Genomic DNA, 22,480 nt, shown 5'->3' with positions numbered 1-22,480 from the left:
CAAGGAGCGTTTCTGAGTAGGTGGTATGATGAGTGGGTTCAAGTGGAAGGATAGTCATATCACAAGCATGGAACATTGTCTTTAGTTGTGTTGTCTGTATTGAATCAGCGGCAAGTAGATTTGTATTAAAGTCACCCATAACGATTACGTGTTCATAATATGGCAATAGGTTCTGTAGGGATGTCTCCAGGTCAGCTAAAAAATTAACCTTCGGAGGCTTATAAACAATACACAGCAAACATTTCTGAAAACTAACTCGTATTTCTACGAAGAGAAATTCAGGGCGAGAGCAATATTCGCTGGGGGATTGGTGAATAACTTTGGGCTCGAGATCCGATCTAATGAAGGCTGCAACACCACCTTCCCGCTTATTTAACTGATCGTTGTGAAGTAGATTGTATCCGTCGAGGTGAATTAGGGAAGAGGATAAAGATGGTTGAAGCCAGGTCTCAGAAATTAAGATGGCGTGCAAGTTTAGTGGGGAAAATATAGCGTAAAATTCGTCAATGTGTGCTAAAATACTTTGAGCGTTTATGTGTGCAACTCAAAGGGCATTGGGATGGAAAGAGAAAGTGGCCTGTAAGATATCTGCCGTCAGCTGGGGCAGGTTGTTACTGGTAAGAGGAGGGGAATTATGAAGGTCAGTGTCAATGTCAGAGACTGTCAGAATTTCCGTTTGACTAGGGTCCACTTCTACCAACTCTAAGAATATTACACTTCTTGTTTATTGCATATGCGCAGTGTGTTGTAAGCAAAACTTATACAGTAAGGGAGCCCCAAATTTTATTTCCATTTCTGTACAAGCTAATGACTAAACATTGCCGCTCTTGATCCAATACAATTTTGTTGTTGATATTGAGTTCACATAGGTTTCCTTCAGACTTATTTATAAATTATTAATTTTATATTTAATGTCTAGTACCAAATCCCAGTCCTCGTTAATAACATGTTTAATCTCTTATTGAGTTGACTATTATATTGTAATGAACTTTGTTTTTTTAAATATTGCTTAAATTTTTTTTACTTCACTTAGTTAAGAAAAACCATTATAAACTTGTATATATTTTATTATTTCTTCTAATTGTTTATTGTAAAACCATTGTTAATGTAAGGATATTAACCCTGTATATATTGTAACATTTATTACAATCAATAATGTAACTTTTATTTCAAAACAATAACAATCACTTTCTACAATTTAATTCTACTCCCATCAACAATGGGATTTCCACTCCACACAGTAACACAGTATTCGTTATTGCACTCCACCGACGACAATGACAATTTACTTGGATTATTGAGAACAACAATGAACTGTTAATCTTAACTAATGTTCACAAAGCACTATTTACAAATCAGAACTGTCAGTTCTCAGTTCACAGCTCGTTTGCCTTGGCTAGTTCTTCTAGCTCAGTCACTCGAGTTCACAGTATCTCGAACCCCAGACCTTCAGAGACAATCCGCTGAACTTCGAACTCAGGTCCCCCAACTGCGGTCCACTGTACTCAAACTCAGGACTTCCGGCTCCACAGTTACGGACACAACTCAAGTCGAACTTCGGTCTCAAAGCTGGCTTCACTGCTACACAAGACTGGCTGGCTTGCTGTCCAACGATTACAACAACACTGCTCAAGTTCACTCGCGTGTCGTATTTTATAACCAAACCATAGTTTCTGGAGAGTACAATCTCGCGAAAATTCGACAGATGCCTAGAAGATAACGCCTATCCAGAGTTCTCTGGATTTCTCCCCTCAGTCACCAGCTGCATTACTCCCTCCTCACCCTTCATCACGTTTGCGCCTCCGTCTCGCGCCCCCCTCTTACGTCTCTCCCCTCCAGACCCGAGCGGCCGCAGCAAAGAAGGTGGCTGCATCACTCGTTTTCCTTGTGCACCCCCTACCTCTGTGGGATGCAATCGACTCCCGACTGTCACAATATTTTATTATTTCGTTTAATTGTTTATTGTAAAACCACTGTTAATGTAAGGATCCTATTAATGATTATGTTATTTAAATATTTGTTTCATTTTTAATGTCCAAACACTGTACCTGTGTGATGGAAAATAGATTACTGCTACTATTACTAACAATATGTACAAATGTTTCAGGAGTCAAGAGCTACATCACAAAGGATGGTAATCCCAAAACCCTTTAATGACAGATGGTACAGCGCTGGATCAAATAACCTTGTTTATTGTTCTGTGAGATCACAGCAGCCATTAACAAGTCTCGAAATGTCATTGTGATATTTTCATAAAATTCCAGTAGTGCTTGTCCACGTGACACACCGTCATTATTGTGATTGCACTGCATTGTTAAAGAACTGGAGCTCATGTATATGCTGGCATATAACAAGTGGCTCTAGTTAGGTGCTCCCCCACTGATTGGGCATGACTGAACGTAGAGTGCTGCGTCATGTCCAATGCACAAAGGATAACAGAAGTACAATAATATGATTAATACTAAATACTCTGCTGATGTTCGAGCACTTGGCTGACATATTCATCTTCAGATGAAGCTATCAGCTTGTGTAGAACTCATCATAAATTTATTAGTGCCACCGCAAGATATTTAGGAAGTTGAATGATAGCGTGCATCAACAAGTGCTCCATTTATGCACCACTGCACCATAAATATGCATTCTTAGAATTTTATTTTTGGTATGTTTTATATTTGTTAATTATTTTTAGAAATACAAGATGAGATGTGGTATTTCTTGTAAGTTTTCCCATCAAACTTGAAATAATTATATTATGGTGTTTACCAAATATGGAGATTAATAGGAAAGAGTTGTTTAATCTTAAATTAATTCTAAACTTTTATTGGATTTAATTTGCATGTGTTTTGGGAACTCATCATTGGTTATCATTGAAGAGGAACTCTGTAAATCCATTTGTTCACAGTTTGAAATGAAGAAGGGGTTTTTTTTATATCATGAGTTTGAATTGGAATATGTCTATATTAAATTGCTCACTTTAAATGCTATCACAGATATAAAAGTAATAAAATGTAACTACGTCTGTGAAATTTTTGGGTTTAGTAGCAGTATACTAAGATATAACTTCTTCAATGTTTCAGAACTACAGAGCTTGTAACTCAGCTCCTGGCCAGGAACACACGCATCATACATGCTTGCATGGTTGGTGTAGACTGTGTCAATATTTGTTCTTAATTTCCCACATATTTTTACTCAAATGACTTCCATTAACAATAGCATGCACACAGTTACATGTTTTTCATGATGAGTACTAGTGTGAAAGGAGTTGTTCAAAATGGCGTCCATCTGCATTCACGTATTCCAAATATCTTTTGAAGAAATTGTTATTCATACCCAAAAGTTCTATGTATTTCCGTAATGTTTTCTCTTATATTGTATCTAAGTGTTTAAGGCTGTGGATCAGTGAAATTTCTAACTTGTACATTTTTACACCAATTAATTTGGAACTTTTACCACATATTTCTTACAATGAGGACATACAATACACAAATTTTCATTTTTATATTCAATTTAGTTGACTTATAATTAATTTTTGTATTTTTTTTCTCAATACTGAATTATAATTGTACCAGTTTTCGAACTTTACATAATTTTTTTTTTTATTTATATTCAATTTATTCCTGGTGTATGTAAAATATGACACATGCTTTTCATATTTTTGCAATTACTCTTTGAGAAAAAAAAATATTTACCCTGTTAATTTTTCGATTTTTAAATCTTATCACATCCTCAAGACATGGGTATTTCAGTACTTTCAATAGCAGAAGAAAACATATGTGTCACTTTACTTCACATGCTTTTGTGGACTTCTGTGCAAAATTTCACTGAGATTGGAGAAAACTGCATTCATTAGAGCAATTTGAATGTTACAAAATGTAAAAAGTTGGAAAATCGAGAAACAAGTGTCAAAGTACAACATGTATATGATATATACTATTGATATCCTTCCTTCCTATGTAAGTCTACCACATAAATTTTTCTCCTACATAACAGCACAACATGTGAACTGACTGAAAAGTAAAATTAGTTAGAATTAAGAACAAAGTCTGTCAGAATGACAGCTGAGTGTCAGTTTAAAGAGCTGCAGGCCACACACGCTCTGATCTCTTTAAATTCGTCCTGAGGGGCTTTAAATTGAAGGGTACACGGGAAAAACGAACAATGTCACATTTCCACCAAGGGTGAGATAGTGATCTATTTCAGCATATTACTACAAAATTTATTGATGTTTCTACTTGAAATGAAGGAAATGATGAGTGTATCTGTGGTTTTAATTCTCCTTCACCACTTTTGGTAAAAATAACACTAATGCTTGTGGTAATATAGTGAATTAGATAATGACATCATCCTTAACAGCATTGTGACATTGTTCGTTTTTCCCATGTACCCTTCAATTGTCATAGGTCTAAAATAAGCACAGATTTAGAAAACTGAAACATTATTTTATTTTTTAGAGTTAAAAACAATTTCCCCCCCCCCAATCCATAGCCTTAGACTGGGCTGGTATGAGCCAAGTACATATACGAAATCTGGGAAGCAAGTTGGTGTAAGGTTACAATCCATCCCAAGTAGTTTGTTTAGTTTACATTTAAGTACATATTAGGAATGCAATGAATACTTCTCTACGTAGGTATGTGTACGTAATAAAATTGTTATAAATTTTTTTCGTATAACAAATCAATAACTTCTAACAATTCAGGATGGACAGGATTCATACCTTGTTGTTCAGTGAGACACGTATGATATTGGTATCTATTTCAAATTATATTTGACTACACAATGTGTCCAATACGCGAAAGAAAGTATATATTTGGCGACTGGGTAGCTCAGTTGGTAGAGCAGCTGGCTACGGACTGGAAGGTCCGGGGTTCGATCCCAGATGGTGACAGGATTTTTTCTCATTGCCAAACTTTCAGAACGGCCCCGAGGTTCACTCAGCCTTCTATAAAATTGAGTACCGGATCTTTCCCGGGGGTAAAAGGCGGACAGAGCGTGGTACCGACCACACCACCTCATTCTAGTGCCGAGGTCATGGAAAGCATGGGGCTCTACCTCCATGCCCCCAAAGTGCCTTCATGGCATATATATATTGTATGTATGCCATTATTAAAATTACATGAGTAAAGATACGTGGGAGGTTATGGATTGATGATGATGGATGTCTATGCAAGCATGTCTGAAGTGTGTGTTTCCAATGCAAGCTGAGTTAAAAGCTCTGTACTTATAGATCTGGAACAATGTAATATTCAGTATGGAACCTACAAGTTCTTCAAATCATTAAGACCCAATGACAATGAAAGTCTGAAGTCTCATGTAGCTACATTCCATACAGTTTGTTTTAATTGTCTTAGTTTTATATTGTTTTCTTTATTTCGTGAAGTTATCATTTGTCTGAAAGAATAATACCTGTTTTAATCATTTCTTCTCACACATAAGTCAGAGAAATTAAAATTTTCTCAGAAAATCATTAAATTTTAAAATTAAATTGAAATATTGATTTACAGATAAAATATACGCACATATGTGACTTTTTATACAGAATTTTGTTGAATAAACAACTATTGTAGGCAGTAAATTATACTCTGTCCATGGAATCTGTAGGGCGTGTGGGAGAGGAATCACAACACGCTATGTGAACTCTCGCCCACTCGCTTGCTAGCTTGGGGAAGGGAAGGGAACAGGCTCCACCCTCTCCCAAGTGACGTCGTGCACCAGTTTACTCTACAAAATTAATGGACGGAGTATAGACAATATTAATATTTTTATTGAATTTGTGGTGATTTGAGATAATGGGTAAAGAATTAAATATTTTATTATTTTTTTACTCCTCTTCCACCCCAGTCTCTATCATGATGCCTATCACTTGTTGAATATACTTATTTGAGCCACATATTTATTTTGGTCAATCTTCAGTTTCCTACGGCCACTTCCAATGGACTCCTAATGAATATTCACACGTTTATCACTGGGATTGTGGTGTTGGAAATCAATTTGAACACTTTTATCACAGCCGCAACACATTTCAATTTTTATTGTACAATATATATGCAATTATCACTACAATGACACAATAATTCTTTCAGATAACACAGAATCAACTTAGGAAATGTAATTAACAGAGTTGCTATGTAGCTCTCCCACCTTCACGATCCACACACTTTCACTTCACTTCCACTAGAATGACTCTCGATTTCCAGCAGACAACAGGCTATAGGTGTAGCAGGGATGCCAATATCTGCAAACTAATGTGAGGAATGTTACAACAGGTGTGCTAAACGTGAGGAATGTTACAATAGGTGTGTAGTACATTAGGTTAGGTTAGGTTAGATTAGGTGTGGAAGATTATATAAAAGGTTACATTAGGTTAGGTTTATAGTAATACCCATTTATGATTGTGATGGGTAGAGCAGTCTGATATTGGCACATGTTAGACACACCACTGACTGCCTGAAAATATTGTGTGAAACTAGAAAATCCTTCCACTCCACTGTATTTCGCAGTATACCTGCGAAATCCATTACCTTCATATCATATCCTGCACACACCATTTCAGGTTCAGATCTCACACTACATGCGTCATTTACCACAGTTGGCGACACTGCAGTCATTCTCCCACTCCACCTCAAATTACGTCACAACGACGAAATATGGCCGCCTTCTTCATTCAAGCAGGACGATTTTCCTATATAAGTAAGGTACCTATTTTGGGCGGGTTGGGTGGGACCACAGCTCTCCCAGTGATCACATCGAGTTTCTACTACTCCATACTACAAAACTAAGATATTTTCAGTGTTTCTTTTTAATTTTCTATATTGGCCGTACCAAAAGGAAGATTCACCTTTATTTTAAATGTGGTATCATGAAGTAACTCAAATAGCTCTCAGCATTATCATCTTCAATATTGAGAATGTAATTTTTAATTTTCGAATTTCTTTTGTAATAAAAGTTTGGTACCAGTACAGCAGTCCCGCTCCGTGGCATCGCAATCTAAGGCATCTCAACTAGGACTCGCACTACGGAATGCGCGCTGGTTCGAGTCCTCATGGGGGAAGAGATTTTCTCATGACAATTTGGTCAGTGTATGGGACCGGTGCCCATCCAGCATCGTGATGCACTTGGGGAACTATGATAGGTAGCAAAAATCCGGTTTCACAAACCAGCTATAACGGCTGGGGGGATCATAGTGCTAACCACACGATACCTCCATTCTGATTGGATGATCGTCCACCTCTGCTTTGGCATGTGGATGTGAAGTCAGCAGCCGGCTGGTCGGTCTTGGCCCTTCAAAGGGCTGTAGCGCCATGGATTTACTTTTACCAGTACAGCAACTTGTAAAAGCACCCAATGGAATTTTTATTATGAAATAATACTGCTTGAAATCGAAAACTTCATTTGTTACAAAAATTAAATTTTGTCTAAATCAGAACACAATGACTGGGGATGGAAAATGAGAGAGAGAGGTGATTACCACTTATTACCCAGGAGAAACTCTTTCGTATATGAAAGCTTGTGTGGACTGCAGAATATTTATTTATTCTGCTCTTGGTTTCATTACTGCTTCATATTGGGGTTGTTACGTAACTCTTATACAGAAGAATTACTTTGGAATATCCTTAGAACGAACTGATAGCTCCTGAAGTTGTAATTTCTCGAATATCAGTAATGATTATTAATTAAGAGGAAGGGGAGTTACTGTTTTATAAAAGCACCATTTTCATAGTTTTATTTGTGTTAATGCAATATTTTATCTAATACTGCAATAATAGTTTTGATGTACTTGTATTTTTCCATGCTCTGAAATATCTTTAAAATAGGCATGAAAGATCTTTATATGGCACACAAATTCTAAATTACCTGATGGAATTAAGAATCAAAATGTAAGTTATTTGCCCAAGGTATGCAAAGATATCTTTTCCAACTTTGGTTGGAGTTGATATTAAAAAAATTAATCTTTATGATTCTTGTAATTCATCCTCATAATATCTTGCGTGAATTTCTTACATTTGTGTTAAGCAGGTATCTGTTCCTTACTCTAGGAGAGGAGTGATTCCACTGTTAAAAAGAATTCTTTATTTAATTCCAAGTATTACATTTTCTTTTTTCACAAAATTGTTCAAATGAAGATCACCAATGAAACTGGAAATCGTATATAGGAACAATTTCATGACTGCATAAAGTTCTGCACCTTTTTTCACTAAGATTATTACTACTACTATGCATTACTCTTATGGTGTAGATATTGGTGTTAAAATTAATATTTGAATTACCAAATTATACTGTTTTTTAAAAAAGTCATTTCTGACAAATAATTGTTGTAATACGTGTCTAGTAGCAGTGTTGATGGCACTACCGGGAACCAAAAAGCTGATTTAAATGTCAACACAATAGGTTCACTGTTGTGTAAGTTTATAGAGAATAGTTATAAGAAGCATTTTCCCGAAAATATAATATGTATATGCTCAATATTTTTAATAGCTTTGAAGACATTTTATGGTGCACTGCAAAATGTTATTGCAGTAAATCAAAGAAACCAATGAACAACAAAGTGCATTCAAATTACGACAATCAAATATCAATATGTTAAAAAATAGGTATATAGATTTATACATAGATTTTATTCACCATTAGATTTCATGAAGTATACATTGGCTTCATCAAATGTTATTAAAAATAATCTTAAACCTAATTAACAGGTAGCAGGAAGTTAAACAAATGAAGTACTGATACATGATAAAAATTACGTAGTTCATTATAAAGAAGAGATGAAATGTAAATAGAAGTAGAACTATATTATGATTCCAAGTTCCCTAAAAAGCAAAGAGTTGAGTTCATAAATTAACTTATACTTAGTGTTGCTTTAAGAGTACTGGTAGTATTTTTTTTTTTTTTTTTTTTTTTTTTAAGGAATTAACTTCTAAATTAACTAAGGTTTTGAGAATTTTGTTGTACATTATTATACGTATGTGGGAAATTCTATGTATGCTTTTGTTAATTCTGTGCCTATCAACATGTAAATTGTTGGAAGATTTTGTGTGATAGTTATGTAACTGAATTTTTCGGAAGTTCTTTTTATTTCTATGGATGAAATGTAACGTTTAATATATACATGTGTCATTCAGTAATTAGTGGCAGCATTTGAATTAACAACAAAGAAAACTTTTTGGAACAGTCGCATTGTTCCAGTGCTCAGAAGTAATCTCCTCCAACATGAAGAACCCGCTTCCACACCTCAGGGAGACGACGGATGCCATCCACAGCTTCTTGTTGTACTAATCTTCGAACAGACTGCTCTACTGCTGCTATAATTGTCTGTCTGGTTCTAAAGCAAACTTCTCTAACTGATAATTTCATTTTCGCGAAAAGGTCAAAATCACATGGACTCATATCTGGGGAGTATGGAGGACGCTCCAGAATTTCACAGTTTCATCTGCGAAGTAAATTAACCACAGGGGCAGCTATATGAGAGCGAGCACCATCATGTAGCACAATAGGATGAGAATTCTGGAGATTTGGACGTTTACGGTGCACAGCTGGTCATAAATGGTGTTCTAAATAATAACTGTAATATGCACCATTCACATGATTTCCCGCAGGAACTGAATGAGTGACAAGGACACTGTCAAAATCATGACTTTAAGTGGATCTTGTTCTTGCCGATACTTTTTTGGCCGTGGGGAATTATTGTGCCGGCACTCATTTGATTGTCTCTTCATATTTGGTTGGTAGCATTGAACCCGGGTTTCATCTAAAGTTATGATACGTGGAAGAAAACGCTCTCCGTCATGTCCGTAATATTCTAAGTGCAATCTCGCTGTTTCCATTCTCTGCCACAAGTGTTCCTCTTTAAGATTGTGTGGAACCCACCGAGCGCAGATTTTCCTCATCTTTAACTTCTTCTTAAGTATGTGAATAATCGTACCATGAGCAATTCCAACTTCCCTTGCTAGTTCAATACAAGTCCAACAGCAGTGCTCTTACAGCATTCACATGCACATCATCACTTCCCAATTGCGGTCTGCCAGCTCGACGTTTTTGATGAACATCTTCCCTCCCATTGGGAAATGAATGTGCCCACCTAGCCAAGGTGTGATATGGTAAAGTCTCTCTACCACAAGCTTCCAGCAATGCTATATAGCATTGTCGAGCATTCTTGCCTCTTGCAATCTAAATTTTACTGAAGCGACTTTGTTCGTATTTGCTAAACATTTTAGAGCACTACAGATAACAGTCTACAAATTAAACTCGCTACAAATATCTTACAAACGAGATTATTGTCTTCAAACTCACAGATAACACATGTTAGATGCTCTTCTTTCTCATTGTTATCAGCTTGCATCATTTATCACTGATTGTACCACATATAAACAGTGTTGTCACTAATTATTGAATAACCAATGTATATATAAAACAATAATCCTTGTTTTTTTTAATTCCTTTTCTAGTGGTTCTAATTAATATATTCATGATTGTTTTTATTATTCTCTTCTGTAGCTTGAAAATCATTTTTGCTTTTGAGGAAGATCCCCAAAAAGGAATACCATATCTAATTACAGATTCCAAACAGCTGTGATATACTACTTTAAGAACCTGCATGGAGCATAATATATTGCTGAATGTGCAGAGTGCATAACATAGCTTAGTGAGATATTTGATTTACTCGGTTATGTGGGTACCCCATGACAGTTCGTAGTCTGTCCATAGTCCAAAGAATTTTGTATCACTTTTCGTACCGGTAGTTAGAATTGTATTATTGATGTTAAGCCGAAAATGATAATTTTGTGCCTTGTTATGAAAATGGGGATAGATGGTTCTACCTGTGTTTAGTAAGAGCTTGTTTTATTTTAACCAACATTGCAAACTATTGTTAGTTTCGTTTACTTGTGCGTGGAGAGAATTTATGTTATCACCAGTGAAAATTAAATTTGAGTCGTCTGCAATCATTATTTTACGTACATAAGGTAGAATTTTTGGGAGGCCATTTATAAATATAAGAAATAGTATTGGATCTGGTACAATCCTTGAGGTACGTCATGCTCAATAATTAGGGTGCCTGTACTGAGTCAATTTCAACGATTTGTTTTCTATTCTCGGACAAGATGCAGATCAGTTATTTACTTTACTTTATAATCATTGATTTTCATATAAGAAATATTTTCGTTCTTTGGATATTGACAAGTTTAATTTTTAACTATATCTCAAATAGTTTTAATTTTATTATCTGAATTTTGTATATTTTTATTCATATGTTTCCTTTTTGCCCCGTTTATAGCTTTTGATAAAATTTTACAGTAGTTCTTATAATAGTTAATAATACGAGAATCATTACTGTACCTGCTCTTTGTAAGACATGAGATTTTAATTCCCTGAGTTATCCAGAGTTTTCACAAAATTGACTAAAAAAGTATTCATTGAAATAATTTGTAAATGTAGCGAAAAATACATTAAATTTACTATAAATATCAGTGGCAGCGCATAGAGTTGTATTGTGTATGTATCAATGTCTGAGATACCTACCTATTTGGGGTAGTTTGAATTCTCTTGAGTGTAAGAAGCAGAACCCTATAAAGAACAGCTATATGACCAGATCAGCCTGATAACAAAAAAGTAAACTACACGTTTATATTGCAGAGAGTGGTGTGTGGCAGACTCCCTTATTTTCGAGACTTTTATTTAATGACAGGAGGAGGAAAGGAAAATAATGAATGTACTAGTGAAAAGTGTTATAACATGTCATTTATTAGCTCAAGTTTCAAAATTACTTCTTGAACACAATATCCTCAAAATGGCTCCATTACAGTCCAGGCACTTCTGTAGATGCTTCGTGAAAATGTCAATCACATATTGCAGTAGGTCTCCATCTATGGCCACTTCTTCAGTTATAGCTACTTTCAGCTGCTGCACAATCCTAAGACTTCGCATGTATACCCTCTCTTTCAAACATTCTCACAAGAAGGAATCGAAAAAGGAGAGATCAGGTGAGAGGGGAGGCCATGCAGTGTCACCATAACTTGAGATGACGGATTTGAATGCTGTTACAAGCTGGTGGTTGGTGGCCCTTTGTTGTTGGAAGTAAACAATCCTTCGATATATCCGAAGTCTTCTCAGTTATCCAATCACAAGGGTTTTGCAACATTGCCAAATAATATGCTGAATTTACTGTTACAGTTCATCTTTCGTCATTTTCAAAGAAAAATGGTCCCTCAATTCCAAACTGACAGACACCACACCACACAATTACCTTCGGAAAATGTAACTGTTTCTGAATAAATTGTTATATTGGGATTGTTAGGTACCCAGTGCCCCATATTCTGTTTAACAGAACTGTTCAAATAGAAATGGACTCGACTAAAGACATCAAACATCTGGATTGTCTGCTATCATGTTAAGCATGATATTGCAAAAGTTATCTCTTGTTTGTTGTTCTAAGAGGAAAGTTTTTGGGTCACTTGAATTGTGTATGTGTGAAATCTGATTTCATTTAGTATGCATCTCAGAGAACTTCGAGATATGCGCAATATTCTGTGTTGTTTACTAGCTGACTGCATTTAAAGACTTGTCTCACTTGAGCTATATTCTCCGGTGTTGTCTCTGTTTAAGGTAGTCGATGTTTAATGTCTAGAACACTACCAGTATTTTCGAACTTACCCATTGCATAATTGTTTTCTGCAAAGCAATCGCACTATGCCTTGCCAACTTGGCAAATTTAGAAGTGAACACGAAACTTCCTCTGCATTTTTACAAAAGACTTAGTCTTGTGGAAGAAATGAACAACTGCAAAACAATGTCCCACTGACCAGCTTTTCAAGTGAATGCTAGAAAGCATATTGTGAACAAAATTTCATCATTCCCTCCTTCTTCTGACAGGACATTGCTGAAAGTATGGCTTTAGATTTTACCATGACTTAGCCTTAAATATGGAACTCAGTCGCACAAAAACCTGTTTGTCCAGAGATGATTTCTGTGATATATGATTTATCTGGTGGGTATGTCGTCTACATGTTTAAATTATTTTAGATAAGTGTAATTGACATGTTAGCTTGAATGAAGTGTGAGACTAAGATATCTAACAGATTGAGCTTCTGAAACAGGCACTCCTCCAAAATATATTGGGTGATAGGAAACATTTTTCTTGTATATAAAGGTGACAATTTTAGATTTAAAAAGATTCATGATAATTCTCCATTTGAAGTTGCCAGATGCCTAAGTAGAAACTTAACTAAATATATAAATTGTGTGTATATATATTCTAAGATTATATAAATTGGGCTCCTTGATAATTGCATTTCCGTATTTTTCAGTCTTTTCTTCTATAGGCAACCTATTGGTTATCATCTTTTGCGTTTAACACTAGCTTCAGATTTGACTATTAATAAAACTTCAGTAACGAAATGTTTCACACACAAAAAATACTGACAATAAGGTAGGTAATCCAATGGCACCCACGCCAAACAAAACAAGAAAAATAATATAAAGTAATCACAAACAAGATTTGGACTATATGCGAATCGAACTACATCAATCTAGCAAAATAAAATTCAAATAAACACCTTGTGCATCTCTTTATTCAATCTGACTACATTGGAATATTTGACTGTAATTTGTATATGAGGGATGTAATTAGTGTAGAATGCTGATTGGTTGATACAGGGTTGCCATGGTAACTGCTTACTTCTCGTCTTGGGTGACAATAGTCAGAAGTGACTTGTTCTTTCAAGAACAGTGTAGAATTTGGTATGAAATATTCTTGCAATGAAATGATTCTGATTCTAATGCTTTTATTTTTTATGTGCATTCATGAAATTTGTGACACGTTGCTGTGCCTTGCCATTTTGGAAATTTTATATGAAAATCATATTAAGTCATTGTTACTATGTTGGAGCTTGTTTAATTAAATTTGGACGATATTATACCAAACCAAAATTCAGTTATGTGACGTTGTTGTGAAGAAGATTATTTTTGGTTTCCATACTGTGTGTTTGAAATTTAATTTTCCTAACATTTCTGAAGTATACTTAATTTTCAATCCCCCACAGTCAACAAGAGAGGTACCTGTTCTGGGTTCCAGGTAATATGAGTTAGGGAAATCTGTAAAGAGTTCAAAAGTGTTATCAGAATTAAATCTTAGCACAGTGTTGAAATCCAAAAGCATCCATATTCAAGCACTACAAAAGACTCTTATCTATAATCTGAATTTAATCCTCAGATTGTTCTTTTTGATTTGTAATGTGGAATAGTGCATTTATTCCTAATTATTCTAAATTTTTATTTAACCATTTCTCCAAGCTGATCACATTTAAAATGATGTGTGTATATCCTCTGTATTGAAAGCAGCATTGTTAAATAGAGCACTAAAAGACATTATGGAAATAATGTAAAATTAATGTCATACTAATATTTAGAGGATGGGGTAGTCTGGGTTGTTCTTTCTTTGTGCATTAGTCAATGGTGGTAAGTTCTTTTGGAAAATTTCTCTTTTATATCAATAGGATTTTTTTTTCATGCATGAATTTCTCTCAAGTTAATATTAGCCCGAATTGGAGAAATTCCTTGTTGTACATGAAGGGCAAATATATGTTGGTATTGTTGATTCAATCAAATGGGATAAATCTTACTTTGTATAATAGTGAAGTTCATGTGTTAAGGTTATATGACTTGTTCTGGTGAAAATATATGGAAATAACCTTTAAAATATAATCACCGGTATTGAAAACAATTAAATGAAACAAATTTGTTCACATACAAATATATTTAATTCATATATGGGAATATAAATACCGACCTTCCAATATTGAGTGCCCCCAATGTGCACTTGTCATTTCCCATTCTCTTGCTAGCACTTTGCCTATCATAATAGAACCTGTTTTCACACATAGACTACTCTTCAATTTTAAGATTAAACTACAGGATTATGAGCGTAATTCAATGCTATGACAATGTTTAATATTACCTTAAATTACAACAAATGTTGAAGATGATGTTCATCTGCTCATGAAGACAAGATTTGCATCACTTCAATAAATTGTTGAACACTTGGCCCAGCTCTTATTGTGTATGAATATCATGTAATGGGTGCTCATGTAACTGACAGAGTGCTTCCTAAGTCCAATGACGATTCTTTTGGGAATTTACATATTCTGATAAATATAGCCTTGGTTTGTCAATAAAATATCAGTTTTGGACAATCTTACCATGTACAGACTGCAGTAACCAATTACAGGCCATTCGGTATCTCATGAAGCCTATTTGTACATAAGGGAAAAAAAAGTGGCCTGAGAAGCTTCCCTTCCTCGCTATGCTTCTACTTGTAGCAAGCAAGCTCACTTACCCCCACCATAAGGTTCTTACTATATGCTACAGCGCATGCAAGCATTTGATTTCATGAGATAACGAATGACCTATACAACACTAAATTCTAGTACAATCTCAATTTTAGTAATTTTGTTGCTGTATGTGATGATCTATTTCAAACTGTATGCAGTGCGTATAAACGATTGAGAGATTTCTAACGATGGTCCATATTCGTCCAATTTCTCTTCTACAACAGTCCTTCCTCCTCTGTTTGCTTTCTTGTCCAACACTTAGCCAGTAGTGCAAAGCATCTTATGTACTCCCTTTATCATTGATTTGCTAAGCACATTCACAGGATGAAATTTTCTGACAAACTGAAAATACACTCATGATATGATCTTTACATAGCAAAAGTAACTCACTAATAACACACACTTTTCACACTGCACTTGAATTTAAGTCTACCTTGGCCTCAGATGTCCCACGCCATGACGTCGCGGTCTAAGGCATCACATCTAGGACTCACGTTACGGAATGCGCGCTGGTTCGAGTCCTCATGGGGGAAGAAATTTTCTCATGAAATTTCGGCCAGTGTATGGGACTGGTGCCCACCCAGCATCGTGATGTACTTGGGGAGCTACAATAGGTAGCGAAATCCGTTTGCAAATACCAGCTATAAGGCTGGGGGAGATCATCGTGTTAACCACACGATACCTCCATTCTGGTTGGATGATCGTCCACCTCTGCTTCGGTATGTGGGCGTGAGACCAGCAGCCGGCGGTCTAGGCCCTTCACGGGCTGTAGCGCCACAGATTATTATTATTATTATTATTATTATTATTATTATTATTATTATTATTATTATTATTGGCCTCAGATACATTGGACTATGATAAGTACCAAGTATTATGTGATAAGAATTGTGTGAGTCTGATTGCCTGCATATTGGAAATTTAGTTGGACTTACTTCCATAAGGAGTTTCCAGGAGATTGGGGGTGCTCAAATTTGGAAGTTCTGTATATACAGTTAGATAGCGGCCATTCTAATTTTTTGTACCACTAACTCTTACTCACATGTAACTATTGTGTACAAGAGGATATTGTATGTAAGAATATCCACTGTTGAAGGTTAATAGTACATTATGCAACGAGCCTATAATGGTAGTAATTAAGACGCAAGTACTCGCACTCGTTTCATAATTTTCATACGAGCATCTTAATTACCATTATAGGCAAGTTTCATACGACTTTTTATGCTCGACCATATTTCTAACTTGAAAGTATTCAAAATGATGGTTATGTGCGAACTGACCTGAATTGTGAGATGTGCACAGACGCGAAAGTATTGATTTTTTCCGAGGCCGAATTTCATTGACCTTGGCACAGAATAAAATGAACATTACTCTGGTATAACCTGAAAATTGATTTAGAATTGAAAAACGAGATGACAAATTGAATTTATTTGAATATTATTTACAATTAACTCTAATTATTACAGTAACAGAACATAACCTTCTGCAACAGTATTGGATTTCCAGCCTCCGTGACTTTTCACTAATTCTCTTTCGATTGCATATCCGAGAATAATCGATACTTGCGGTTTTATAACGGTAAAAAGCTGACTTGTCATTGGCTGAACACCTGTACTTTAATGAGTAGGTGTACTTTAATGACATGCATTAAAGGACTGCTACCAGGTGTATAATTACTACATTTCGGCATGGTCGAGCATAAAATAAATTTAACGTGATCTAATTGTTGTATTTTGTCAAAGATATGTCATATTATATATTTTGTTGTATATTTCCAAACCAAGAAATTTTCCCACATTTTAGGAAAAATGTTGAATAATATCCCTTCTCATATTTTCTTTGAAAACAGTGGCAAAATTTCTCTGAAAAATAGAAATTTTCCTTGACTTACCATCAATATACTTGGTCTTGTTCTAAGTGAATTTTGTGAGATAGATTTAGAATTTGTTTTGCTTAAAGCGACTATGTAAGAATTTTACTGTATTATTAACTGTGGAATTTGGAGCTGCGTCAATTCCTGGAATGTTGAGACATCTACATCACATTCTGCTTCTCCAGAGCTGGACTCTGGTTGGATGACATCTTGAGTCACACAAAGAAAATGTTGAGGCATTCCAGAGATTGATGTGGCACATGCACACAAACCGAAATCACATGTATTTCTTAGTAACTTCATGGCAACTGATAGGACGTAAATGTTACTGGAAATGTCTCCAGGAAATGGGTGATCCATTTATATTGTTGTGAATATACGTAAGTTCAATTTAATTAAGTACACGTCCACACTGAGACTTTATATCAACACTTTCATTTCGTCTAACTATTTGTATTTAGCACAAATAATCAGTGAGGTATGATGCCCTAACAAGTATCAGAGGATAATATTCTTGAAGGTTTTTCTAGATTTTCATATGTAGGATTACCAGATGCTCTCTACACCTCTGTAGGATACAGCTCTACTTCATTTTAATACTGGATTAAGAATATAAAATGTAAACAACTGATAACTCAGACATTTTTCGTTTGAGATCCTGGGATTCTTATATCAAATTGCTTGTCTACAACCCCTCTATAACCAGATAAATTACTTCGGTTGAATTCTGAAACACAGAGTGAACCGTGAGTAATGTCACTAATGTCAGGAGATTTTACTCTTTTTTGCTTCCTTTCCGAAATATAAATTGTTTTATATGAAACATTTCATAGCATGTTTTGGGAAAGCCATTGAATTAATTCCGAATATGCTCAGTCAATTTAAGAGAGCAATGTATTATGATAATAAATGATTGAAAAAACTTCAGTTTTGTCCTTTAAATATGCAGAAATTTGAACCCAGCAAATGTAACATTGTAAAACTTCTTTGCAGAATGAAAAGTTATTGCATAAAGATTAATTTTTGGTATACAGAATTTACCTATTATGGTAACAATTGTTATTAGAGGAGAACAATTCTTCCGATTCTTCGCCAAGCAGTGTATATACTGTGGAATCCTGGCCACCAAGTTACTCAGTTGAGTGTGCTCCTTGTATAATGGCAGTTAACTCAATGTATATGTCAACATATATGTCGAACATGGAGTAAGGCCACAAATGGAAAATACTAGAGGAGAGGGATTCGATCCGGTGCTGTGGATTGAACTTTGGTGTAGCTCAGTAGTTAGAGCACTTGGTACGTAGAATCAAGGACTTGGGTTCGATTCCTGGTGCTGGAGTGGATTTTTCTCCTCTAATAAGACAAGTTACATTTGTTCAGATCAAATATCTGGACATTTATAGGAGAATGCTAAAATTCTTACAATGATTTCTTATCATAATATAGTGCTCTATTAAACTGAGCATATTGGGAATTATATCAATGGCTTTCCTAAAACATGCTATGGAATGTTTCTTGTAAAACTATTTTTATCTCGGAAAGGAATAAAAAACGAGCAAAATTGTGTTTAATTTCTTTGTTTGAAATCTCAAAGAACAATCCCCTGAAATTAATGACATTACTTACGGAGAACTTTCTACTTGCTCTGTAAAAATTTCGAAATATATATAATACAATAAACTACCATTTTACCTGCATCCAGTGCTAACTACAATAATTTCGTTAGCTTAAATTTATATGCTGAAGAAACTTATTTTCCTGGAGCACAAATAAGATATTGTGCCTCATTTTCATTTCTTACTGCTTTAAGTTGAGTACTTTGTTGATAAACTACATTTAAGTTTGCACTTTCTCTTCGGCATTTTGGGAATGCACTCTTAACACTCACGAAAATGTGCTCTTCTCAAAGCCACGCAAAATATTTAACTACAGCATCCCACCACCAGAAGTAATTAATATGGCCTTTAACAGTGATACATCTGTGGCCAGGCTGTATGGTTTCCCCCCCCCCCCAACTTGACTATGCAGTTTTTAAGTAATAAATATTGTATTTTTTCATAAAGGAGGGCATTTAACATTTAGTAATTCCCAGAAATCCTTTGGAATTCCCAACAGAAAAGTTAAATTGGAGAGCATGTTCAGAATTTTTCGGAAGTCTGGTAATCCTATCCATATGTTCAATAGCTCTCACTCATGGCATCACTGCTTTCTGTTGTTGACCAAGACATCGGCTATTTAAAACTGCTATTTCATACACACGCAGTTATATTTTTATGAAATTAGAATGTAATAGCAAACTTTTATTTCCTTTCCCCCTTTTATTGCCGCAGGCTCCCTCCTTCTCCCATCTTTCCCCCCTTTCTCTCCCTCTCCAGTTCTCTAAGCACAATTACTAGCAGTTTGTATCTCATATTTATTGTTATGTTAATGATACACATCCAGATTGTGAAATAATGTAATATTGCTACAGTGTTGTAAATAATGAATCAGTGTGGACACTCCTGCTAACCACTCTCATCTCTGCTCCTCACATTTGGTTGTGTGTGCTTCCTTTGGGCACTACTTCTATCATATCTTATTCTAGTCATGTAATCTTAAACATAGAAGAGGTCTTTTTATTGATATATGTTTTCATTATTACATGTCTATATTTATGCATTATTTTATAATTTTTTTTTAAATTTTATATACTATTAAACTTCATTAGATTTTGTTTTATTTTCTTCACAGGCCTTGAATTCTGTAATCCCAAGAGATACAGAATTTTAGAAAACATTGTCTCGATCATTATTTCTCAAACTCTTGATCATATGTGGATACGTATTACATTTTGTATAAACATGATTAGTTTAATAAAAATATATTCTAATGACCACCATCTGAGTATATTGGCAATATGCACTATTTTCTGTGTGCTTGTGTGATTAAAATTGTGATTTTTTTTGTTCGTAATACCCTAGATCATATATGTAATAGATAGGTCGGCCTTATAGACCTTGATGTTAACAACTTTTATCAGGTTTACTACGCTGCCATCTAGTTGTTACATAAGGAGTCACGTCATAATTCCCATTTGAATTGCATTACCGTCTGTACTGCCATCTCGTGTTCGTTTACGGTGGACGGGTGGCGATCCTGGCGGTTGTTCTCTTCAAAGTGCTGCCAATTTTAACATAGCGATGAGTTATCTGTTGCATATACGATCTAGGGTAGTACTAAGCTTATTGATAATATCCTGTGTGAAGATCATAACATCTTGAGTAGAGACAAATACAATGGAATCTCTGTGATCCGAGGTAATGGGGTGTGAGGTACCTCAGATTTCGAATAACTCAAGACTACACAGATCATCATAGAAAAAATCATAAAACATGAAATAAAACCAATGATAACTTAAGCTAAGGGTATTTTATTGTATTTTTTTACAATATTATTATTCAGATTGATTGTTTTAGCTAAACAGAAACAATATTGAGTTTATGTTTTGAAAAAATATTTACATGACTTATGTTTCAGGATGTTGCATCATTTTGTGCAACAATGTCATATCATCACTTGCATAACATGCACTCCTATTCTTGTGACAGAGAGACATGAATGGATCCACATTATGACAAGAAACATGAGCGTGATATAGGTGGCTCGGATTAAAGAAGTTGTATTGTATAGATTTTCTATTTTCATATTTTTCGACAATTTGCGTGAGTGTAGTTAAAGCCACTCTAAAATATATACTATAGCCAAACAACTTCAAATAAAACCCCGTAAAACACGCCTTCTCCCTTTCCACCTCTGTTCTTCAAACACCAATCCTGTTCAGCATCTGAGAAGATGTGTGTAAGCGTCACAACCAGTAGGACATAACATCCTATAATTCTGCCACAATAATGTATTTCACCTATCTGTCTTGACTGTCAGGCCTGATCACATATATATTAGATTAACCTTTCAAATGTTATGACATAGCAACATATAAAAGAGAACAACCACTAGGATTTCCACTGTCGAAAATGAATTTTTTGGTAATGACCGCTAGATGGAAGTACTCCTGCAAGATATTACTCCATGCAATTTCATGAGGGTTATAATGTGACTTCTTTTGCAGTCACTAGATGTCAGCATAGTGAATTGATAAAAGTTGTTGTCTTGAAAGTGCATTAGGCTGATCAATCTCTTATATGGTATGTGATCAGGACTGTCTGCTAGGAAGGTTCAATGATACTAACATTGTACTAAAAGCGCTAGCCTTAGAAGCCGTGAACAATAGATACCCACCAGAAGAATGGTTACATATCTACATAGATGGGTCTACTATCGATAACAACTCAGGATCAGGAATTACGTGTGCATTATTCTCATTTTATCAACCAGCAGGATATCATACAACAAATTTTGATGCGGAAATAATGGCTATTCATATCTCACTCCAACACCTACTATACAGAATAGATAAATTTCAAAATGCTGTCATTCTCTCTAATTCTAAAGCAGCATTATATGCAATAAATTCATATAAAATGATGTCAATCCAAATTAAAGAATGTCACAAAATGATCCAACAACTTCAAAAACTACAGAAAAGAATTCAATTGCAATGGATACCTGCACATTGCGGAATTGCTGGAAATGAAACTGCTGACTTTCTTGCCAAAAAAGGATCCAATTTAATTCAGAATACAAATACAAGCCTACATTTTACATCCATCAAAAGACTAATTAAAAATAAATATAAAATCAAGCACTATGTGCCAAAGCCAAAGATAAAAAATGGAGCATTTTAATAAAAAAAAAAAAAACAAATTATTTCAGAAGTCCCACGTAAATCTGCAGTAGCAAAATTCAGACTGCTTACAGAACACGATTATTTGGCCAAACACTTGAATAAAAAGGAATTTACACAAATCCAAATTGCCCTCTATGCAACAAAGAAGAAGAAATGACCGAAGATCATCTACAAACCTGTGAAGTTCTACCTGATGGCTCCACTACAGGGAAATATTGGAGAGCAAGAACGCTAATGGCTTCGTTGCCAAAGCCCGGCATTAGATAACAACAACAACAACAACATTGCATGCTACTAGTCAGTCTTTAATATTTTCTCCTGGCAGGCTTGACAAACTGCAAGTGGCTCTGTTAGCACAATACACCTGCAACTTCAATGTTGCTGGTGACAATTTCATTATAGCTGAATTATGTTTGTGCTTGTATAATGAAGTACAGGGCAAGTGAAAAGGGGCTCTGGGGTTTTTGGACATTACTACGTGTTTACTATTTAACCTACCTTACTGCA

At 35.1% G+C, this 22,480-nt stretch overlaps 1 protein-coding gene across 3 annotated transcripts in view; it reads left to right on the top strand.

The window, feature by feature from the left end:
* The window catches only part of GlcAT-S (Glucuronyltransferase S), a 59,839-nt gene extending 37,849 nt beyond the window's left edge, over positions 1-21,990 (top strand). For all 3 annotated transcript variants that reach the window (XM_069837477.1, XM_069837479.1, XM_069837478.1), the window contains exon 7: positions 2,108-21,990. In XM_069837477.1, the coding sequence (XP_069693578.1) occupies positions 2,108-2,154 (47 nt within the window). In that variant the 3' untranslated portion in view covers positions 2,155-21,990. The remainder of the gene's footprint in view (positions 1-2,107) is intronic.
* The last annotated feature ends 490 nt before the right edge of the window (positions 21,991-22,480 follow it).

The sequence above is a fragment of the Periplaneta americana genome, chromosome 10 (genome assembly GCF_040183065.1).
Source record: "Periplaneta americana isolate PAMFEO1 chromosome 10, P.americana_PAMFEO1_priV1, whole genome shotgun sequence".
Classification (NCBI taxonomy): Eukaryota; Metazoa; Arthropoda; class Insecta; order Blattodea; family Blattidae; genus Periplaneta; species Periplaneta americana.
This window is presented reverse-complemented; position numbering and strand designations above follow the sequence as displayed.